Source organism: Panthera uncia, chromosome D4 (assembly GCF_023721935.1).
Source record: "Panthera uncia isolate 11264 chromosome D4, Puncia_PCG_1.0, whole genome shotgun sequence".
In the NCBI taxonomy this organism is placed as follows: Eukaryota; Metazoa; Chordata; class Mammalia; order Carnivora; family Felidae; genus Panthera; species Panthera uncia.
Window position 1 is genome coordinate 40,515,151 of NC_064807.1, and position 24,038 is coordinate 40,539,188.

At 36.8% G+C, this 24,038-nt stretch overlaps 1 protein-coding gene across 5 annotated transcripts in view; it reads right to left on the bottom strand.

Annotated features, from left to right (window-relative positions):
- BNC2 (basonuclin 2) overlaps positions 1-24,038 on the bottom strand; it is a 432,990-nt gene that overhangs the window by 107,955 nt on the left and 300,997 nt on the right. For all 5 annotated transcript variants that reach the window (XM_049618060.1, XM_049618382.1, XM_049618149.1 and 2 more), the window contains one exon: positions 19,974-20,209. In XM_049618060.1, the coding sequence (XP_049474017.1) occupies positions 19,974-20,209 (236 nt within the window). The remainder of the gene's footprint in view (positions 1-19,973; positions 20,210-24,038) is intronic.

Genomic DNA, 24,038 nt, shown 5'->3' on the forward strand with positions numbered 1-24,038 from the left:
CCCCAACTAACAGCCTGTACCAACCAGACAGCAAGATGTGTAAATTAGGCCATCCTAGATCGAAGAGCCCACCTTCCTTCCTCACCCCATCAATGTACCAGTTTACTGCAGAACTTCCTAACTGACCCACAGACTTGTGAACAATAATAAAATGGTGGTGATTTTAAGCCACAAAGTTTGGGGTGGTTTGTCATGCAGCAACGAATACCCAATATACTCATTACTTACTTCAAAAGAATCAACTTCCTATAAGATAAAACCTCTTTAACCTGCCAATAAATGCCCTTGTTCCTCTGGTTCTATTCCACCTTTTTAAAATTCTCCAAATGCTCCTCTAGATTATTCCATATTTCTGTCTTTCTGATTTTCTTAAGGGCATATAACATTGTGTAAAAGTACAAAGTGATGATGAAATTTTATAAAGGCCATCTAAAATACCCAGTGAGAACTTTCTTATTGTGAAGTCTGGTTATGTTCTTTTCTGCAGAAGGTCTTAAAATAAAATCACTAATAAACTGATGTGTATGGATTTTTAAAAATATCTAAATACGTGTTTCTTAACTTCACAACTTAAAACTCACAAAACACAGACTTTTGTTTTTGTGTTCAACTGTTTTCCTTTCTTTTCATAAGCATGAATTTCAGAGCTTATTTGATATGAAGAAAAAAAATACTCCTTTTTCTCTTAGAGTCTCATATTTAAGCCCTGTCCGAAGAAACTATAACATTAAATAAGGCTCTGTTTATATCCCATAAATATCACAAAGAATTCTAACTCAAGCTAATACTCTAGTTCACATGAAAAAGATGAATCTTCACATTTTTCTTCTTTCCCCCAAAGATCTATTTGGGGAAGAAATGAGAAAAATTTGGAAACATTTTCTAAGCCAAATTTTGGGTTCTGTTCTAAACAAAATTATTATTATTAACAAAATCAATTTTCATGTTTGTGTTACCTGTCTGTTTTATGCACTTAACTATATGCTCCTCAAATTTAATTCAGTTATAAATAGTGGGAATTCATTCTATTTAGTATATTATTTTAATCAAAACTAAATATTTAAAGTATGACTCTTAACATAGTAGCATCTACCAAACTCACTAACTTCTATCGAGTAGGAAAATACTTCTGAATATGTTTAGAGGTTCCAGACTTAACATAATTATATAGAATTTTCAACTACTCTAGATAGCAAAAGCTTTATATACCATTCATACGTTTATTCTGTAGGAAATATGCTTTAATTCTATGAATGTCATTTCAAAAAGAATACATATGCAATGACTATAAGCACTACTTTTCAATATATATTATAGATGTCTGATATCATTCTATGCAAAAGTACATTCAGGTTCCTTGTATCTCACTCAAAACACTGTGGTAGTATTTACAAAACCTATACAAACTATCTTATATTTAACATTGTACATTATTATTCTTTCACAGTATTGCTGTAAGTAAGTGGTTAGCAGTAAAAGATCTATGTCCTCCATGACTTCCTCAGTGTTTATGTAATATTTACCAAGTGAAACTGATTATATGGTATATATCTCAAAAAATGAAAGAAAGAACCCTGTAGAAAAATAACACCTTACTACTGTCACCACATAACACTAGTGTTTAAGTACTACCATCCTGTATGAAGGTTTAAAGACAAAAATAGTAAAATTAACTAAACCTATAATAATTAGGGGACACATAAAATAAGAAAGATGTAAAATAGGATATAAAGAACATAAAATATGGGGGGAGTAGTAGTAAAAATGTATAGTTTTGGAATGTGTTCAACTTTAAGCTGCCATCAAATAAAATACACTATTATATACACAGGATTATATATGTGAACCTCACAGTAAATATCAATCAAAAACTTATAGTAAATATGCAAAAGAAAATGAGATAGGAATCTAAACATAACACTACAGAAAATAATTAAACCACAGGGAAGAGAGAAGTTGAAAAGAATAGAGAGGAACTGCAAAACCAGCCAGAAAACAATTTATAAAATGGCAATAAGTACACAGCTATCCATAATTACTTTAAATGTAAATGGACTAAATTCTTCAATTGAAAAACACAGCGTGGCTGAATGGATTAAAAAAAAAAAGACACATGTATACACTGCCTTTAAGAGACTTAGTTCAGAAGTAAGTACATACACAAACTAGAAGTGAAGGGATGTAAAAAGATATTCCATGCGAATGGAAATGAAAAGAAAGTTGGTATAGCTATACTTGTATCAGACAAAACAGACTTCAAAACAAAGACTGGAATAAAAGACAAAGAGGGGCACTACACAAAAGAGTTAATCCAACAAAAAGTATACAATATTTATAAACATATATACAACTATTATAGGAGCATCAATATGTATAAGCAAATAATAAACAGACCCAAAGGGAGAAAATGACAGTGATACAACAATAGCAAGGGAAATTAACACTTCACTTACACCACTGGATACATTATCTAGACAGAAAATCAGTAAGGAGACATTGGCTTTAAACAACACCCTAAACCAGATGGTTTTAATAAATATATACAGACCATTCCAGCCAAAAGTAGCAAAACACACATTCATTTTAAGTGTACACGAAACTTTCTCCAGGATAGATCACACGTTAGGCCACAAAACAAGTCTCAATACGCTAAAAAAGACTGAAATCCTATCAAGTATTTTTCTTTTACCATAATTGTATAAAACTTCAGAAATCAATTACAAGAAGAAAACTAGAAAGACTATGAATACATAGAGATTAAATAATATGTTACTGAACAACTACTGGATCACAGATGAAATAAAAAGAGAAATAAAAGAATACTTACAGGCAAATAAAAACAGAAATATGACATACCAAAATGTATGTGATGCAGCAAAAATAGTAGAGGGAAGTTCACAGCAATACAAGCCTTGAAGAAACAAGAGATCCTCAAATAAACTATTTAACTTTACATTTAAATGAACTAGAAAAAGAACAAGGTCCAAAGTTAGCAGAAGGAAGGAAACAATAAAGATCAGAGCAGAAATAAATGAAATAGAGACAAAAAAGACAATAAAAAAGATCAATGGAACTAAGAGCTGGTTCTTTGAAAGGATAAACCAAATAGATGAACTTTTAGCTAGATTCACCAAGAAAAAAAGAGAGAGGGCTCAAATAAATAAAAACAAATGAAAAATAAGTTAGAACTGACACCACAGAAGTAGAAAGGAACTAAGACACTGTTATGAGCAATTATACACCATAAAAATGGACAATCTAAAAGAAATGAATAAACTCCTAGAGACTCACCATCTTTCCAGACTGACTCATGAAGAAATAGAAAACCTGAATAGACTGATTATAAGTATACAGACTGAATCAGTAATCAAAATCCTCCCAACAAAAATCCAGGAACAGATGGCTTCACTGGTTGAATTCCACCAAACATTCAGAGAATATGTGATACACATCCTTGTCAAATTCTTCTAAAAACTGAAGAGGAGGGAATGCTTCCAAACTCATTTTACAAAGCCAGAATTACCCTGATACCAAAACCAGACAAGAATATCTTGATGCAAATCTATTAGCAAACCAAATTCAACAATACATTAAAAGGATCACACACCATGATTAAGTGGGATTTATTCCAGGGATGAAAGGATGGTTCAATATCCACTAATCAATCAACATGATATATCACTGTGACAAAATGAAAGATAAAAATCATATGATCATCTCACTAGATGCAGAAAAAGCATTTGACAACATTCAGCATCTATTTATGGTAAAAACTCTCAATGAAGTGGGTATAGAGAGAATGTGCCTTAACATAATAAGGTCCATTTATGACAAACCCACAGCAAATATCATGGATCAGGAACTAGACAATTCTCTCCTGACTTTTATCTAACATAATATTGGATTATCCTAGCCAGGCAAGAAAAAGAAATAAAAGGCATATAAACTCAGAAAGAAGTAGTAAAACTGTCATTATTTTCTGATGACATGATACTATATATAAGACCACCAAAAAATTTGCTAGAATAAATGAATTCAATAAAATTGCAGGGCAAAAAATTAATATAAAAAATCTGTTGCATTTCTATACACTAGTAACAAATATCAGAAGGAGGAAGCAATCAATTACATTTCCAATCACATCAAAAAGAATAAAATACATAGAAATAAATTTAACCAAAGTGGTAAAAGATCTACACACTGAAAACCCTAAGACACTGATGAAAGAAACTGAAAAAGATGTGAATAAATAGAAAGATATTCTGTGCTCATGGATTAGAAGAATTAATGTTGTTAAAATGTCCATACTACCCAAAGCATTCTACAGATTCAATGCAATCCTTACGAAAATATCGAAGGCATTTTTTGCAGAAGTGGAACAAATAATTCTAAAATTTGTATTTGGAACCATAAAAGACCCCAAATGTCCAAAGCAACTTAGGGAAGCAGAAGAAAGCGGACAGTATCACACTCTCTAATTTCAAATTATACTACAAAGCTACAGTGTTCAAAACTGTATGGTTAGGGCATAAACACACACACACATAGATCAAATAGAACAGAAGAGAGAGCCCAGAAATAAACCCACTGCATATAGTTAGTTAAATTTTAACAAAGGAGGCAAGAATATACAATGGGGAGAGGACAGACTCTTCAATAAACTGGAGAGCTACATGCAAAAGAGTGAAACTGAGCTTATACCATAAACCAAAGATAACTCAAATGGATTGAAGATTTGAATATAAGACCTGAAACCATAAAAACATAGGTAGTAACTTCCTTGGCATTGTTCTTAGTGAGTTTTTGTTTTTTGTTTTTTTGCTTTTGTTTTTGGATCTAAGTCCAAAGGCAAGGGAAACAAAAGCAAAAATAAACAAACATGACTACATCAAACTATAGAGCTTCTGCACAGCCAAGGAAACCATAAACAAAATAAAAAAGCAACCTATAGAATGGGAGAAAATATTTGCAAATCATGTATCTGATAAGGGATTAATATCCAAAATATATTTTTTAAAAATCCCTACAACTCAATGACAAAAAATATATTAATTAAAAAATGCACAAAGAATCTGAATAAACATTTTCCCAAAGATTTTTCCAAACATCTTCCATACAGATGGCCAACGGGCACTGAAAAAAAGTTCAAAAAATCAAAAGAAAATTAAAAAAAGGAAAAAATATTCAACATCACTAATCATCAGGGAAATGCAAATCAAAACTACAATGAGATATCACCCTATACCTGTCAGAAAGGCTATTATCAAAAAGACAAGAAACAACAAGTGTAGCAAGGATGTGGAAAAAAAGGAAGCCTCATATGCTGCTGATGGGAATATAAATTAGCATAGCTACTATGGAAAGCAGTATGAAGTTTCCTTAAAAAATTTAAAATAGAACTACCAAATAAAATCCAGCAATTCCACTATTGGGTGTCTATCCAAAGAAAACAAAAACACTAATTTCAAAAGATATATGTATCCCTATGTTCACTGCAGCATTATTTACAATACACCAAGATATGGAAACAACCTACGTGTCCATAATAGATAAAGATACTGTGTGTGTTTGTACACACGTACAGAATGGGATACTAGTCAATCAAAAAAAAAAAAAAATGGAACTTTGCCATTTTTGACAACATAGATGGACCTTGAGGAGATTATGCCAAGTGAAACAGCTAACACAGTAAGAGGTAAACACTGCATGATTTTACTTCTATGTGGAACCTAAAAAAACAAAGCAAAACAAAACCCAGACATGGAAATACAGAGTACAGATTGGTAGTTGCCATAGTGAAGTGGGGTTAGGAGGGATTAGGAGGTAGGCAAAATGGGTGAAGGGGATCAGGAAGTACAAACTTCCAGTTACAAACTAAATAAGCCATGGGGACACAATGTACACCATGGAGAATATAGTCAATAATAGTATTTTAACTTTGTATGCTGATAGATGGTAACAAAACTTATCATGGTGATCATTTTGCAAGGCACACAATGTCAAATCCCTATGTTGTACACCTGAAATGAATATAATACTATATGTCAATTATATCTCAATAAAAAATTATAAACAAATTCTACCATCTTGACTTTCTGTTAATATAAAATAACACGTAAAGGAAAGATACATTTTTCATGAACAAACCCAATTCAACAATTTTAACAAAAGCTAAACCTTGACTAAAATAGATGGCAACCAGACTCAGCAAGACGTATCTGACCTGGCAGATACTGGCAAATCTAACCAGTTTGTGAAATTTAAGCCATCAGACAACTTCTCAGGTCTGGAAAACCACAACATATATCCAAGATGCTACTTGGGCCTTCAAAGCAATATGCTCAAGTGAATAAATCATGCATGAAAACTCTATACTAGAGCATTCTTTTATAAAGTTCCTTTTTAAGAAGCATTCCCCCCTCCAAGGGTGTGCCCCTTTCAGGTCCCAGATACTTTTCCATATGGGAAATATAATGCAGTAAAGCTTCCTTCCATCTGGTGTCTTGAAAAACATTCATGAAGTCTTACTGTGCATTTCTGATAATCTTGATATTCCAGACATCTTTTTGCAAAGTTATCCTAAAATGTGAACCTTAGAAATCATAATTTACATTAATAACCTGTATCCAGGTGTAAGTCAGAACATAGAGAAAAGAAACAACAAAGCAGACAGTGCTGTCAGATGGCCTTTCTTATTGTGCTACCAAATCCAAGACCACTTTCCATTAAGAAGAACCTACTGGTACCAGACTATCACCTTCCTTAATTATACACATACATTACTTATGAGTCAAATAAGCAATCAGGTGAACTAAAATTCTGTGCACTGAGTGAAAGAAACTAACAAAGAGAATACAGACTCATTCCAAATTTGATGTTCGCAATTTAATAGGCACTATATTTAATATAAATCATCTACATTTTAATTGGCCCAATTACTCCCCAAATGGCAATGACAGTAGAAATTCCATGGAGATTTGCTTGTCAAGTGAGTGACTTCATGGGTAGCTTTTGCAAACTGATCCTGATGGAGTTAAAAATGATCTTTGGAGTCTCACTAAAAGGGAATTTTTAAAGTAAGTTTTTATTAACTTGTCAAAACATTTATGAGTTAAGGAATTCGAAGGAAACACCTTGTTGCTGCTTACAATCTGTGATTTAATAAATAGGTGTGTTTTCCATAATAAGACAGCAAAATCTCATTAATTCAAACTAAAATAATGTTTTTAATTCAAAAAGTGGGAGCCGGATTTAAAATTAATTTTGTTTAGTCAGTCATTTAATTGCAGAATTTGAATTAATAGTACAATCAAGATAGGAATGCTTAAAATTCTTTAAGGCATTAACCTTTCAGGGAAGTTGGAAATACGTCCAAAGAGTCTATTTAAATATAACTCATTATTGCACTAATTATAGATCATGCTTATATATTCATTACAACATGTACACTAATGACCTCTGTTTTCAGTTAGCTTAACTTGAGCCCCAATCTCAACTAGACGGAGAGCTGTAACAGAACGGATAGTGTCTATCTCTTTATCACTTGAATATAGCAGCACTTTGTTAAGTGAATATATTTTCCTGAATATATTTTCCTGAGAATAGGAAAAAAACAATGTAAAGGAAAGCTGTGACCTAATGGAATTTTTAAAAATGGATGGAAGACCAAATTTGAAACAAAGACTGTACACTAAATAAACAGAACACATTAAATTATACATCTTAAATTAGTAATAACAGGTACCATATGGTTAATTTCCATTCACCACCTCTAACTTGCCTATAAGTTTTCTAGATTTACCTCCCCAAAGTTTTAACCAGATGTCTCAATTCATTTTTCCTTATTAAAAATTAATATGCTTAGTAAAAAAGACAATTTTCTTTCTGCATCTGACCCTACTGTCACACATATTTTTATTTTTTAACTCAAAGACACAACCCAGAATGACAAGAGACTAGAATGAAAATCTCAAACTCGCACAAGAGATTTACTTAAGCAAATCTTTTGCGTATAAAAATTTTGCTTCAGGAGACAATTCACAGATGGAGAAAATTTTCTATTTATGTAATGAAAATAATACAATTATTTAAACATTATATGCTTCAGACTTTTCATTAATTCAGACTGACCTACTCATTAACTTGAAATGCTAGCATTTTCCCATACCATTTATAAAATATGCACATTTTGGTCAGGCACAGGAGTGTATCAGTCTATAAAATTAAAACAGAGAGAAGCATCTGTTCCCCACAATCACAAAAAATTATCTAAATTTTGATTTAGAGTAAACTGTTTCTCAAATCCTTAAAAATAATTTTTGTAGACAGTTTTTCAGTAGCCTTATTTCAGAGGGTTGACCCTATTGGATACAAGCGTAATTGACTACAAAAATGCATAAGTAAAGGAAGCTAATGGCCTTGCTTAATTAAAATGTAAAACTTCACCATCTTATATTCCATTTATATGATTTTAAAGGAGGCTTCAGTAAGTCACTCTCTTGACAAGAGCATTCAGATTGCAAGGAAGGCTACAAAGGCGTTAATGACATTTACCCCCCTAATAAGAGCTGTTCACACTTCATGGTTTTTCCTTGTTATTGCTCAGGACAGACACTAGCACCTCATTGAAAGATCAGTGCTGCAAAGGAAAAAAGGCCCCTTGAGACATCTCAGACTTGAGGAAAAGCACTAAATCAGGTGATGCTACATAGATGACATATTTGATTCTCAGGGGTTCTTACTCACCCTATGGCCATGGATTTGAGGCAGTTAACACACAGCCAATCAAAACCCTCCCCCACTCCCAGAAGACAGGGCCATCCTCTTCTGCAGCAGGCATAGTGAAGGCTAGGGAGAAAAGAAATAAACTTCTTTCAGGTGCCCTAGGTCTGGCAGGATCCAAATGTCTTGTACTGCTCTCAGTTAATCTCCATCGATGTGTGGCTGAATGAATAAAACACTGACCTTTTCACCTAAGAGACCACAATTTGAATCCAACGTAAAGTCACTGGAGGATCAATGGACAGAGGCACTCATATTTTAAAGCAATAAAGCATTGCGAAAAGGGAAAAGGAAAAAAAAAGTTTTTTACCGTGGTTTTGGCCACAGATTCAACCCGGTTTCCCTGGCTCAGCTATTATGAATTGGATCTCTGATTCAGAATTGAAAAGCTCCCAGCACTGCCCCTATGGATCTCAAAATCTGGCACAAGCCCATGGCTACTGCAAGGCAGACATTCCCTCACATGTCAATACGTGGAAAAGCAATCCCGGCTGGTGATGGAATGATGGCTGACTCAATGGAATATACTCAGCATGAACTCCAATTCTGGCAGAGATGACAGGACGCAGAAACAAGTAGCTCTTAATTACTCTTTCAAGGGGAATTTAAGTGTATTTTGTTGTTGTCAATTCAAAATTTCTCAAGATGTGTGCATACTTTTAAAAAGAGGCAAATGAATGAAGGGACTGAAGGTATGTCCCTGACTACCTCACTTTGTGTTTTATCAACACACCATAAAATAAATAGGCTTAATATGAGAAAAAAACCTATAGATAGATACTCTATTGTTTAAATGTCAATTTTTTTGAAGCCTGGACTAACATGACCGTAAGCCAGTATTTTCAGTCGTCTGTGTTCCAAACATTCTATTTATTTCATGGAGGAATCTGAAAGAAATGCCTGTTGTGCACAGGCATTAGAATTGCATCCCAGAGAGGATGCAGTGTGCACCAGAGTCTTCAAATTACCACACTTTTTCAACTGCTATTTTTAAAACCAAAAAAGAAAAAGAAAATCCACAGCAGGAAACGCATATTAAAATAAAAATAGAAAATCCAGCAACCACATTACTCATACTAACTAGAAAGCTGCCTCTGACACTATTATTATGGCTTTGTTAAAGAGAGAAAATTACATGAGAACAAGAAAACCAGGTTAAAGTATTTCCTTACAGACAGGACCTTCAGTTCTCAAAGTCTCTGAGAAATGCTTTCCTGGGGCCTATAGGCAAGAAATACACAATAAACTGAAGATGACCTCTGGACAGAAAATGCATACCAACTGATACCCCATTCTCTTATTTGGGGACCTTATGAATTATGGTCTACTATAGCCATGTAAGACATTCCTTTGTTGAAATGCAAAACTGTTCTACTCTCCAATCCCCAAGTCTACAGTGACTGACTGAAAGAGAGAGAGAACACAACAGCTTACTCAGTGCCACCAATCAATGAAAACACTTTCTAGGTAGCAACAGGACCTCAGTGGTGGGTTTCTAAAACAACTGTTCATAAAGCCACTAGCCAGAGATTGGCCTTTTTGAGGGTTATTAGCAACGAATGCCATGTCTGTGAACCAAAAGAGTCACCAGTCATTCCCCCTTAGAAACGGATGTGATGCAGGGTGCCCAGCTGGCTCAGTCAGTAGAGCATGTGACTCTTGATCTCAGGGTTGTGAGTTTAAGTCCCAAGTTGGATGTAGAGATTACTTAAAAACAAAAGCTTAAAAAATATTTTAAAAATAAACTAATTAAAAAAAAAGAAAAAGAAAGGGATGTGAGGCAAATTATCAGCTGAATCCAGAAGAGCTTCTGAGCAACAGGCTCAGGCCTGATCTAACACACTCACCTAAACTACAGCTCAGTGCTGCTCATCTAACTGAAATGCAACTCTCCCCCATAAACTTGTTCACACCTCTTCCCAACACAGCATTCTTCCTGTACGGAAAAATCTTGTTCCATCCTTTCTGCTATGTAACAATATCTCTCTTCTTCCTTAAGAATCTCTTCTTTCAACAGGTCTTCCTAGAGTAATTCAATTTGGCAGTGGTCACTTTAATTCTACTAGCAAATGTATTGGCCCACATTCTATTTTCCAATTGCTGCTGGCATTACTTATAAGACTATCATACATGAATCAAATAAGTGTATCTTTATTTATGTTTGTCCCATCTGTATGGCTTTAGCGAAAGCTTCCAGAAACCCACGCAGATGCTCATCTCACTTTCTACTTTTTCACAGTCCTTTATGATTTCACATACGAGAATGTGAAATGTAGGTCACTCAAAAGAAACAGATGGCAGACTGGGGCTGGGTCTTGAGAGCCTTCCTATGACTCTTTGCTACAGTCATAATAGATTTCAGTTCTTGTGCAAGCCCCTCTCATCCTCTACCTGTCCCTTTTGTCAAATTGGGGGAAATATTAGAAAAAGACATCGTAGCTCAAATAAACTATATAGACAAGTCGAAGAATCAAAAAGTTTCTGGTGATCTGGAAAATGGATTTACTTAAAGGATTAATATTTACTAAGCTCTACTATGAATTTATTTTTTAAAAACAATTTTTTTAAGTTTTATTTATTTATTTTGAGAGAGAGGGTGAGAGAGAGAGAGAGAGCAGAAGATGGGCAGAGAGAGAATCTCAAGCAGGCTCCACACTGTCAGCAAAGAGTCTGATGCAGGGCTCAAACTCACGAACCTCAGCTGAAATCAAGAGTCGGATGCTTAACCAATTGAGCCAACCACACGCCCCTCTACTATGAATTTAACAAATTACTTCCCTTTATTCTCCAAACTCCAGTAAGAAGGTATCAGAAAAATGAGGCTTATGGAAATTATGTATTTTTTGCAAAGCTAGAGAGTTAATTAATGGTAGAATTGAGGTCTAAACCCAAAGCTCAGGAGCCTTCCACTTCAAATTCAACAAGGAGCATGTCAAAGTGTTGCTCTGGAGACCATATGGTTTAATCAGTGCCATCAGAGAGAATATCCATTTCAAGTAAATCTGAACTGGTTCTTATCAAATGGTGAATGGACAGAGAGCTGTGGGCTCATTTTTTATTCCTCCTGGGGAACACAAAAACCCTCTCTCCATGTCCCACAGACACAAATTCTATTCTACCCGTCACTGCATTCCATCCTAGAGTTTGGTGAGGTATCTATTTCTACTTTGCAAGGGTAAAGGGAGGAATATTTTTATTTTAACTCTGAGCACAAAACATCAAGCTACGTCCTTGGATATAAGGTGTTTATTTTCATTGCTGTTCAAATAGTTAGAGCTTTGGCAAAGGATTCAAAATCCCTGTATTCCACTTCCAGCTCTGACCCTGCATGAGGCCTTCAGCCACGATAACTTTAAAACCAGGGATAACTGTCTCTGAAACTATCTCTCTAATAGGGAGGCTAAGAGAACTGCTGGGATAACATCTGTAGAGTAGTCCAAGCACTCTAGAAAACAGACACTATAAATATAGAACATTGCCCTGAACCATCTACCTTTTGTATATCCCTGCCAAAGACAGGGGGATCTTGATCATTCACACCTGTAATCTTTCTCTTCTGAAAAAGATTCACATATTATTGACATAATGCAAGGACACCTTACATTATGGTGGTGATAAACCAGTCTTCAGTTGGGAGTCAAATAATCCTTCCTCTGGGTCACTACTATGGGTAATCTGTATATTCTTACAATTCTGATTATGCAACCTGCATGATTTGTTTATGGCTGCTTTGTCCTTTAGAGTGAAAGCTTCCTGAGAGATCTCTTGTGTACTCAGCAAATGTAATTAATCAGTAAAATTTGATATTTGACTCTTGCTATCGAGTCTATTGCTATTCGTTTACTACCTAAACGAATTTAAACCTAGATCCATTCTTCTTTCTGCTCCAGAAATTTCTTAAAAGTCTGTGAGGTCAGGTAATATCCATAAGAAAGGGTGTCTATTTTGAGTAAGTTTTGTTTTATGTAGTGGGGTGAAAGCCCAGATACTCTAATCATTTTAATAAATTCATTAAGTAGTCATTCATTCTGTGCCTGGTGCTTAGAAGCATACTGGAAGAGCTGATAAAATAAGAGAAATGCAAGGATAATAAAATAATAGTCATTAATGGAATAAGTCATTACTTAAAAAATTAAAAGAAGAAAAAGCACAAATACATATTCACACATTCAAAATGTAGTACCAGTTAATATTAATTAGAGTGTTGTGGGCTAGTTACTGCACTAAGCACTTTTTAAATATCATTTCATTTAACCTTTATAAATGAAGAAACTTAAGTTCGAATACATTAAATGACCTACCTTAGGTAACAAAGCCATCAAAAGTTGAATCCAAGATTCACACCCAAGTCTGCCCCACTCCAAAGTCTTTGTCACTATACTCCCTGCTCTTATTTGTAATCAAGTATGTATTATATATGTACATATATGCAGGTTTGTGTTTGTAGGTACGTATGTGTGTATGTCTTATTTACAACTGAATAGTAGCTACTCTTTTGCCTATCTGGGAAGGCATTCTGTTCTAAGAGATACAATGAAATTAAAAAAAAAAATCCAGGATTTAAGGCTGCTTTATACATAAAGGTCTAAAATGGCCACATTGGCAAGAGTCTATATCATCGTCTTTTTTATCATTATGCTAATCGTTAACATTTACTGGATACTTAGCAAGTGGCACTACTAAATGCTTTATATGCCTCATCTTATTTTATCATCACAATAAACCCACGAGGTACTAACAGTATCCCTGCTTTCCAGGTGAGAGAACCAAGGCTTAGGCAGATAAAGATACAGGCCTGTTTTCACACATTGAGTAAGAAATGGAGCTAGAATTCAAACCCATGAACCCGCTTTAATACACTAGTCTGCTGTCCTAAGCTTTCCTTGTCCAATGTATAAAAAGAAGGTAGAATTATGGCTATTCTGCCACACCTGAGTGGGGCACTGATTTGTGCTCATCCTCCGTGGTGCAAACATACAGCTAGGAAGTGGCTACTCAGTCTGAGACTATGTGTCCTAACTCCCTCAGGCACTTGGCCCCAGTTAGATGTAAGCTCCAATGAGTGACATGTGGAAGAAGTGGCCCACTCTGCTTTCAAACCTGGTCCATGAAAACCTCCCACACAGAACCTCCACCTGGATGAGGAATCTGAGGCCCCAGAGAATAGCAGAGGCATAAAATGGCAGAGGCCCTAAGTTTGGGGAAATCAAATCACCTCTGGGAGGAAAACATTCACCAACCAGGAATGCTGACTGGTCTTGCTGAGAGAGAGAAACAAACTCCTGTTGTTAAGGCCACTAGTATTTCAGGGTTTATTTACTAAAACAACTAGCATTTATCCTATTAACGAAAGCCTTAAATGTATTTATCTTTTTCTAAGCATTCGGTATCTGCAGGGAAACAGGTTTGACACCTGATATTTCCCTGTTGTTATTGATCAGAATTAGGTTTATACATACATAGAAGTGAAAAATACCAACTTGAGTAGGCCTTTACAACATGTTTTCATCTACATCATTTCACCTTTTGCCATTCAAGAGCAAGGGGTTATCTCAGTTTTAAAGATGAAGAAACTACGGCTGAGAATGGCAAAGTTTCCACACTCACATACATATATTGGACTTTAGCCCAATCTTCTTACTCAATGTCCAGTGTCCCCTTTTGCCATTCAACTTGATACCCTTTTATGGACCCAGAAAAGAGCTATTTCTTCTCTGCTCTACCCCATGCACATGATATAGTTGAAATCTTATTGATTAGGTTTTTTAATACTTTCAAAAGGCATGTACTCCTGGAAAGGTAAGCCAAAGAGCAGAATTTACAATAAAGCATTAATGATAAATATCAGATTTAGAGAAAAGCTGGGGTCATGGGAAAAAAAAAACTGGGGAAAGTAACCTAAAACCAGGTGGAATATTAAGAAATGCCCAAGAAAAGGAACACAAAAGAGGAACCAATTTCACTAAGGTCAGGTGGATAATATCTGTCACTGAATGCAAGAGTCATCTTAACTACCTCTTAGTTCAAGATTCTCAGGCCTTCTCAGTTCCCTAATCCATGCTACTCTGATGCTACAAGGCTCTCACATATTACATTCTGGAAAGACAGCTTGATAGTCTTAAAACAACAACAACAAAAACAAGTAACTCCACATAGAATCAGAGACCTGAGTTCAAATCAGATTTCAAAATTTTCTCCCTCTGATATTTTGGAAGATTATGTGCCAGCCTGGGTGCTTGGAGCTGGGTTACAGTGATAAATAAGAGATAAGTGGTTCTTATCCTTGGAAGCTTGGAGTGCATTAACCGTGCCAGTTAACAGCTTCTGTGATCATGGAAAAGTCAGACAATCCCTATGAATTTCATCTACTCCAAATGTTAATTCATTGGCAATATCTACAAGAGAATGGTAGAAGAGGATTCAAAGAGCTAACGTATGTGAACTTGCTCTGCAAAGGGCTGTTTAAATACAAGTGTTTGCTGAGTATTGATGTTTTCTAACACATGGATACCACAAAACACTTAATTCTACACCAACCACTAAGCTAGAGGGTGTGGGAGCCTTTGTTCCTCTTCCCATCCACCCTCAGGAGCGCATCTGTTGTTACAGCATTTGGTACCTGGGAAACCTGAGGAAAGGCTAAGGACCCTTGGACCAACTGAAGTTACTGCATATTCCAGGAGTTCCATGGTGAAACATCAAGCTATACCAAGTTAAGCAGATTTTTTTTACCCATTCATTTAACAAATATTTATTGAGTGCCCTGCCTCTGTGGCATTCCCTAGTGAGGAAGTCAAGAAAAAAACCATTTTAACAGTTGACTTAATTGATTGATTTTAAATTGGACTGGAGCTTGAGGGAAACAGTCCTGAGGTAGAGCCACACGAGAAAAGACTTACACTGCTTAACCTGGATGGAAAAGGCCTCTGTAAAAAAGTAGGACTTTGGCTGACACCTAAAGAACAAGTAATTGCCCATGTAGAGAGAGGAGTAGGGGAGTCCAGGCAGAAGAATCCTTATACGTGAATGCCTCAAGTTGAGGAAGAGTTCTAATAAGCTTGATTGGAAAAGGCTCGGAAGTGAAGAAGGTTGGTGGAAATCTACTTACCTACTCTCACAAGCCACTTATTCCAGAACTTCTCACAGCCTCTATTATGCTAAGGTGTACCCTGAGGCTCTATCAGAAAGATCCTGAGTATAGTTGCTGCCAAATCTAAAGTTAGACCTCTGGAAGACTAGTGCCCCCACAATACTCTGGGAAATATTCTCCTAAAGTATTGATGGTTCTATTAGTTCTGATTGTTTCAAGACACAGGTGATTTGAAATGTGCATCACTACTCACCCTCTCACAAGGCTGCTGACACCTTAGCTAATTATTCGAAGTGTCTGATATGGTTCTCTGCCTTCTGGCAGGACTCATTTGCAAAGCAAGAGATTTCCACAGATGGGCTGCAAGTCAGTTACAAGTTCAAACGGAAAAATGACTGGGTGAACACCTGATTTTTAAATGATTAAATTCAACGATGATGATCACGTGTATTCTTTGTATCCTAGGTCAAAGACAGGGAAAATGGGGAAAGAGCAGGACACTGCTTTTATTTACTGTCAATATATGTGCCATGAGATATAGACTTGAAAAAAGAATTATTCTTTGGCAGCAGAAAAAACATCTTATGGTCCTTCATATTTAGATTTTAGCATCTAATTGCCTATTTCCTTTTTCTGCTATTTTGTGGAAAAATGCCTAAAATCTACCTCACTTTTTCTGTACTTTATGAATGAACACTCTAATTGCTACACAGGAGAGTCTGAGGTTTTCTACCTTTAAGGTTTACCTGGATTCTTAAGTCATTGTGGCCCAAGTTATGCTATACATATTACACCTTGCTGTCTTGCTTATGAATTACATGGATAATTATATAAGTTAAAAGTAGTTTTTATCAAAACAGCACAGGATTCTTGAAAGATATTGCTAGTCTTCTAAGTGAATCTGTGGCATCACTATCATCTCCCTTTTTCTTTTAATAATCTCTTCATATACACTTGTAAATGATAGTTTTGAACAGTCTATTCCTCTTTTCCCCCACATCCAAAAATTCAAAATCAGATCAGACACCTGCTATTCTTCCACATTCAAAACTATCTCTGAAACCAGCAGTAGCTGTATATACATAAGGGATGTAGGCTTAGGCCCAGGGAGAGTTAAATTAATATCCTGGCTTCACCAGTTCAACTTACTGTACATCTTCATTTCCCCAGTAACACAATCTATACCCAACTGCTAACCAAGTCAATATGTGGTAAGACTAACAGCCACCCTAACTTGCCTTGATAATTATTCTCCTTTAACTGACATAATATTCAATATACTGTTGTTGAGAGCAATAATGCTAAAATTGATGCCTTGAGGGCTACAAGACAATTGAGTTTTAGCCAGATAAAATGACTTGTACACTAACAGTGCATTATAAGATTCCACAAACTTTGGACACACATTTTACAGTCTACTTGCATAAAAATGTCACATATAATTATATTCAAAGTCATTTGTGTACACCTGATCATTACTACCTATAATTTTTAAAATATTGGCCAATAACCAAATCACATTGCTGTAGAGGAAAACAGTTTATTTATATAAGCCTAACTCTTGGTTTTTTTTTTAGTGTTTTTTCAAGCAAAATGAGCATTTCTCACTACATAGTTTTGGATCCTTCAACCTCTTGATTTTTCCCTAAACCAAGAACTGTTTTCATAAGAAGCAGATGATAAAAACTGAGTAACAAAAAGCATCCTTTAAATAAAATCTATATTATATCAATCCTATCAATAAAGCAAGATGGAAACTAAACCTAGGTTCTTCTAGTGTAAAAATCATCTATGATTTTCTCAAAATGTCTATTAAGTTTAAGATTTTGTCAAACTCTGTATTAAATTAATAAAAATTAATTATAACTTAAGTATCATAATAAATGACAGAATTCTTTTTTATTTTTGACAGAATTCTTTAAGTGTAACATTTCACTCCCAAATAAGAGACTTTATAAATTTCAGTACACAGTTTTGCTGAATTTTCCTCTCATACTTAATTTCTCTTGTAATTTTGTATTGTTAAAACCTGGGCCCCCATACAAAAAGAAACATGAAGTATATTTCAAAGCACATTTTCAATGTGTGCCTTAGAGATATGCTAAAATGGAGAAAAATTAACACCTAAATACTAATTTCCAGGAAAACAAAGAATAGGTACTGGTCAAGGCAAAACATTAGGACCATATCACAGAACATCCAGCAGGTCCTATATTTATTGTCATCAAAATGCTATAGTGAACTGGGTTAAGAGGGCAAATAATCAGTCATTCACATATCTGTCTGGACAGGAAGATACTGTGCTCCAAATGTCTTAGGTAAAAATATACACATAGAACTGAAATACAGCATTGATGGTATTACAGGAAAGATGGTACGAGATTGGGGCATACTGCTTTAGGTTTTGAATAAAGAGTGCTTAGCCAAGCTAACACTTCTGTTCAAAAATGTGCAAGAGTTTTGTTCCTTTCTGTAGAGAAAGAGCTATCCCAAATGGATATTAATAACCCTGTTGTAGAAATGACTGTAGAAAGATGTGGTACCATATGTATCTCCAGGCCAGGATAAGCAGGGATTGTGAAACTGGTTCCGTGCTTTATTTTTCCTGGCCCCTTCCTCCTGGACCTCATGCCCCCTCATGTCCCCTGACCACCCAGCACTTAACTTTCCACTCACCCCACTGAAATGGCCCCATCCTGAGGCAAATGAGATAATGCTTGTGAAGGTCTTTTATAAACTGAAAACGTAATATATAATTATTCCTATTATCATCATCATCTTGTCTTCTGAGGGCCAAATTCTCTGTGCCTTCCAAGTTGACATCTCACTAAACTAAGTAATGATTCAGTGCTAACCAAAGCAGTCACGGGAGCCGACAGGTATTCCACCTTCTGTCTCTCTCTACTTCCTGCCATACCTCTCTGCTCTCCTGCCCTTGCTAACACCTGGAGGTACCACATAGGAGAACGACAGGAATGTGTGTGTTTTTATGCCAGGTTAAAGCAAGGGGGAGATGTGAGGCTCCCCACTCATCACATACCAAGCTGGCAGCCAAGGGCTTGCACACAGCACAGGGCAATTCAGGGAATAAACGAGCCTGGCAGAGCCAAAAACAATTTTTTTTTTGAAGGGGTCAATTCTCCTGATATTATCCCCATAAGAAATTTCAAAAATCACTTCAGATTCTACCTTCTCCAACTGTGATCTCCTTTGGCAGGAGGGAGTACTTCTTCATCGTCCAGTGTAGTCTTTTTGGATCCTGGGGTCTCCCAACATGCTGTTTTCAACATTTACCCTTCAAGGGTCGTAGGAAGACAGATGGCCATAAAAACATTTCAGAGGCAAAGTACACAATGCAAAACGACTCATACTGCAAAAAATGACGAAAAAATGCAGGGAGGTTGGGGGCGGGGGTGGGAAGTGGAGGCTGCAGGCCTCTAGGAAAAGTCTAAAAAGACCCTTACCAGATTGGAAGTGCCACTGACACAAAGAAGGAGCTCAAGCTAGAAGAAGAGGTGTTGTGAAAGCCACATCTATAACTATGTCTGTGTGTTTTGGAATGTGAGGGTTTTCTAGTTATAAAAGCAGGGAGTTTACAGAGGTTACAGTTCTTTTGACTCTGATGAAGAAGCAATAAATAGGGTACACAGACAACCCCCCCAAAATCACCAAATGCACCAATTCAGTGCCAGCTAAAGCTCTATAAACCCAGATGAAATGTAATCTCAGATTTTCGTATACCCATCACCCACCTCAAAGAGCCCTTCCTTTTAGTAGGGCTACAGTCAGACTTGTTGGAGAAGCAGGAAGCTCATGTTGTAGGGAGAGAGCACTGCATTTAAAAAGATGCAAACAAAGCAACACTAGGCAACAGGCCACTTTTTCCTTTTTAATATCTGCCACTGAGGCCCCATGCCAGCGTGCTGGGACACACTGCCTTCCCCCCGGTTCCCTGACAAGCCTGCCAAAAGGACCAGTTTCATCAGAAGAGGGTGCGCATGCCCAGGCCTGCAAGGGGCAGGAAAGAGACCAGGTTTGCAAGGGTTCTCCCTCAAGCCCTCCTAGAGCTGCCCAGACACGAGCTTCATTGTCCTCCCCCTACCTGAAGGATGTACCCCCGGACGTAGTCCCGCAGAGTCCAGCCCAGGCCGTGCAAGATGTGCAACACCTCCTCCTGCTTCAGGACACTGAAGAGACGGTCTAGAAGGATCTTTAGCCGCACAGGCACCGCTTGTGTCCCGTAGAGCATCAGGCTGCTGATGTCGAACACCACGTTGGACTGCACAATCTCCACCTGGGTGGGGTGGTATAGGTGCTGCGTGCTGAGCTTATCCAAGGCTGTGGTGGTCCCACCAAAGTTCCGGAAAGGGAAAGGACAGAGACAAAGAAAGTAGAAACAAGTCACTGGAAGTTATCAGGGCTCCATTTCTACAGATGGATCATAACCGCAGATGTTGAAGCAAAATTTTGCAATGTAAATAGTTCTCTCCCCACCCCCTTCCTATTTTGCTTTTTTTTCTTTTTTTGATGGTTTATAAATTGCAGATGACAGCAAATGCAAAACACATTTGACTTTTAGAAAGAGAGCCACTGAGAATGTTTCTAAATGACTGTGGCTGGCTCTAAAAACCTAATTAATTTGCTAATTGAACTATGGCTCAGCCCAAGTTACCATGGTGTCCTCCACCCCTCACCAAAGACAGACCAACAAACAATTCCCAACTCCTGCCATAAGAGCAGGCTCAACGGATACCAGTTTTCTGAATAAGATCAGGAATACCTGAATGGTTTAAAGAGGAAGAAAAACACGTTCTTTAGACTACAGGGGTAAAAGGCCTAATTTGAGGGAATAAGGAAAGTGTGACATCTGTGTAGAGGGCTAGTAATTTAACTCAAATGAAATTAGTGTGCAAGGATTATCCCAAGAAGTAGTTCTTTCAACTCTCCCTCTTGCTATTCACCTGTTAGACAGTTTAATGTTCCCTGGCATGTTCACAAAAAAATACAAATTGTAACTTAGTCCCTTTTTATTAACAGTTATAAGGGTTTAGGATCAGATGAAAAAGGGGAGGGGTGGGAAATGAGAAAAATCGAAGTTGAAGAATTTCTGTGTATTTCAGGAGCATTATGTCAGTACAGAAAACAGGATGACCATTCTCGCAGTAAACACTTGAGGCCTTTTTCTCTTCATATGTAGGAAGTTACATCTAGATCTAAAAGCCAAGATAAGGTCATACCTTCCAGTCCCCATCCTTATCTGAGTTCCTGGGAACGCTACTGCAGATAATGTAATTACATTTTCCTCAGTTTCTCTAATGTGAACAATTAAGATAACATTGTCTCATCTACAAGGCTCAAAGAGACACTGCAAAGATTGAGATAATGAAGGAGAAGTGCTTTGAACTGGTTAAGAGAACACAAAAGCCTTAGATCAACTGTCAGAATTATACACATATGACCTTCCAGAGATTAGAAAAGATAAACATGTGAGCCTGAAAGATGGTCATCTAAACTCGTAAGTCAGGGAAATGGATACCAGACAACAACCAGGCTCAAATCATAACTACACCTGAGAGTGCCCAAGGTTTCTCCAAGTTCTAAACCAATGCCTGGCCTTTCTCTACCACTCTTCCCACCACCTGACCTCCTCACAGTATAGGTAACTGTATATGTGCACACTGAGCTACTCCTGTTTTAATATGCCAGTATTTCTGCATATTAATGCAGGTATTTAAAAGTACATGCACACACACACATTTTTTTTTTTTAAGTATTTCAAATGTATTTTTTCCAGGGTTCCTCCTCCACTCTCGTTTCCTCCTGACTTATGGTCACCAGAGAGTTCATGTACTCTTGATAAATTGCTTTCTTACATCCACAGTGTAAAGGCCCTTATCATTTACCCGCTGGCTTCATTCAACACATTTACTCCCAGGAATACTTTGTCAAAGAGTTCGGGTTTCCTCATACTTCATTTCTTGAAGCTGATTTGTCTGATCTTTCCTATTCTAGTGGTTAAGTCAACTTTGAATAAATAGCTTTAAAAATTAATTTAACGTTTGGGAAAGATAAGGGATTCACAAGCCTAGGGATTGAAGTCTTCTCTCACTCCACAGGGCATTTAGACTGCAAAAATGCAGGAATGAGGTATTATTATCCCTGTTCTTCTTCAAATACAGCTTTTCTACTCAGCCTTCTGATGAGTAAGCTGGTCTGCTTAAAGAATCCAGCGGCCAGGTCAGGGAAAATCTGCTCCTCTCCCCATTTCCCTTCATCAACCCTCCTGGCCTGCATCAAACACTTCTTCACCAAATACACTGCTATGACCACAAATATGAAACCAAGCGGGCTCAGTAGAGGGAAAGTAAGATGACACTAAATCTCGATTTTTGTACCTATGTTTGGTACCTATAACCATGCATTAAGTACATGCAGGTGTGTGTACTATGTGTGCAAGGGCTGGGTGGAAAGTTGTCACTCTCTCCCTCCTACTCTTCAAAAAAGGGCTGGCAGTTTAAGAAGATGAAAAGGACTAAACTGTTGAGAAGTTGTTCAAAGAACTGAAAGAGCACAACTGGAAACATAAGGCAAAAACATTTCCCTAAAAATGCTTTTGAGAACATCAGAAAGTGAGAATAATATGATAAGGACATTACCTGATTCTTCTTCATAAATACGCCATATGTCAAAAAGTAAGAATACTACTATAAGCCACATAAATATGTGGTCAACAACATTTTCTGTAAAAGTCCAGACAGTAAATATTTTAGGTTTGTGGGTCATATGTTCTGTTTCACAAGTACTCACCTCTGCTGTTAAAGAGGAAGAGCAGACAAGCCTTAAATTAATGGCGTGCGGTGTTCTAATAAAACTTTATTTACACAAACATATGGAGCATGAAAGGGTGGGCCAGGTATTTAAAGAAAGTCAACAGTAGATAAGAGGAAAAACCTGAGAGTGTGATTTAAGCAGAAATTACCTAGGAGATGAGCCACAGATGAAGGCTTGAAAAATATTAAACTACCCAGCTTTCAGATGTCAACTACAAACTTCAGCTTAAACAGATCATCAAAGATTATTTATTATCTGTCAAATTTCTTGAACGTATCAAAATTTTCTGCTTTTGGATCATACCGAGTCACCAAGTTGTCAACCACTTTTGGGGATGTCTCCTAGGTGGGCAATGGGTAAGTGACAATTTTTTAAGTGTCATAATAACAATAAACTAAGAACTGGATATCTGCCCAATGTCATGATTTTCCTGAATCTGACTGTGGAGAACTCAAGTCTGAGTCTTGGTGGGTTTAGGAACATGAAGTGGGCCAATGGGGATGAATGGGAGGTAAGGCAAGAACTTATTCATGAGAATAAGTGAAAAAAGTCACCTACCTTTATACTTGAAGGGTCTAACCATCTTAAATTATCCTGTACCAATGGTATTCCCCAAATTCCATTTCAAATGAAATCTTTTTTTTTCATATTTATTTATTTTTGAGAGACAGAGATAGAGGCAGTGAATGGGGGGAGGGGCAGAGAGAGAAGGGGAGAGAGAGAGAGAGAGAGAGAGAGAGAGAGGGAGAGAGAGAGGCGGGGGGGGAGGTGGTAGACAGAATCTGAAGTAGGCTCCAAGCTCAGAGCCATCAGCACAGAGCCTGACACGGGGCTCAAACCCACAAACCACGAGATCATGACCTGAGCCAAAGTCAGATGCTTAACTGGTTGAGCCACCCAGGAACCCCTGAAATGAAATCTTAACAAAAACTGGATATAAAGATATATAAAATGAAAGCTACCCTTAGTGAAGCTGGAGTGCATGTGGATTAGAGAGCTTCCAATCATTTGTTCCTCTCTTCTTCCCTTCAACTTGTTTAAGCATTTCAGTGGAACCCCTAGGGTTCCTGGAAGCACAGTTTTTAAAAAAGCACTTTTCTATACAATAAGATGTTATCAAATGCTTTGTCTGCTTTGCATCTACTCCCTTTCACTCTGGTACCAGAAACTGGATTTCCCTTTGGGGAGCCACTCTTCTCCTACACTCAGTATCAATTATTCCATCAACTAGAATGTTCCTTAAGCCAGGCCAGGAAAACCAGGACATCCCAGGCCCCTGGCCACAGCAACTGGTTTAAGAATGGGCAAGTGACCTAAGTCTGAAAGGTGAAATTGA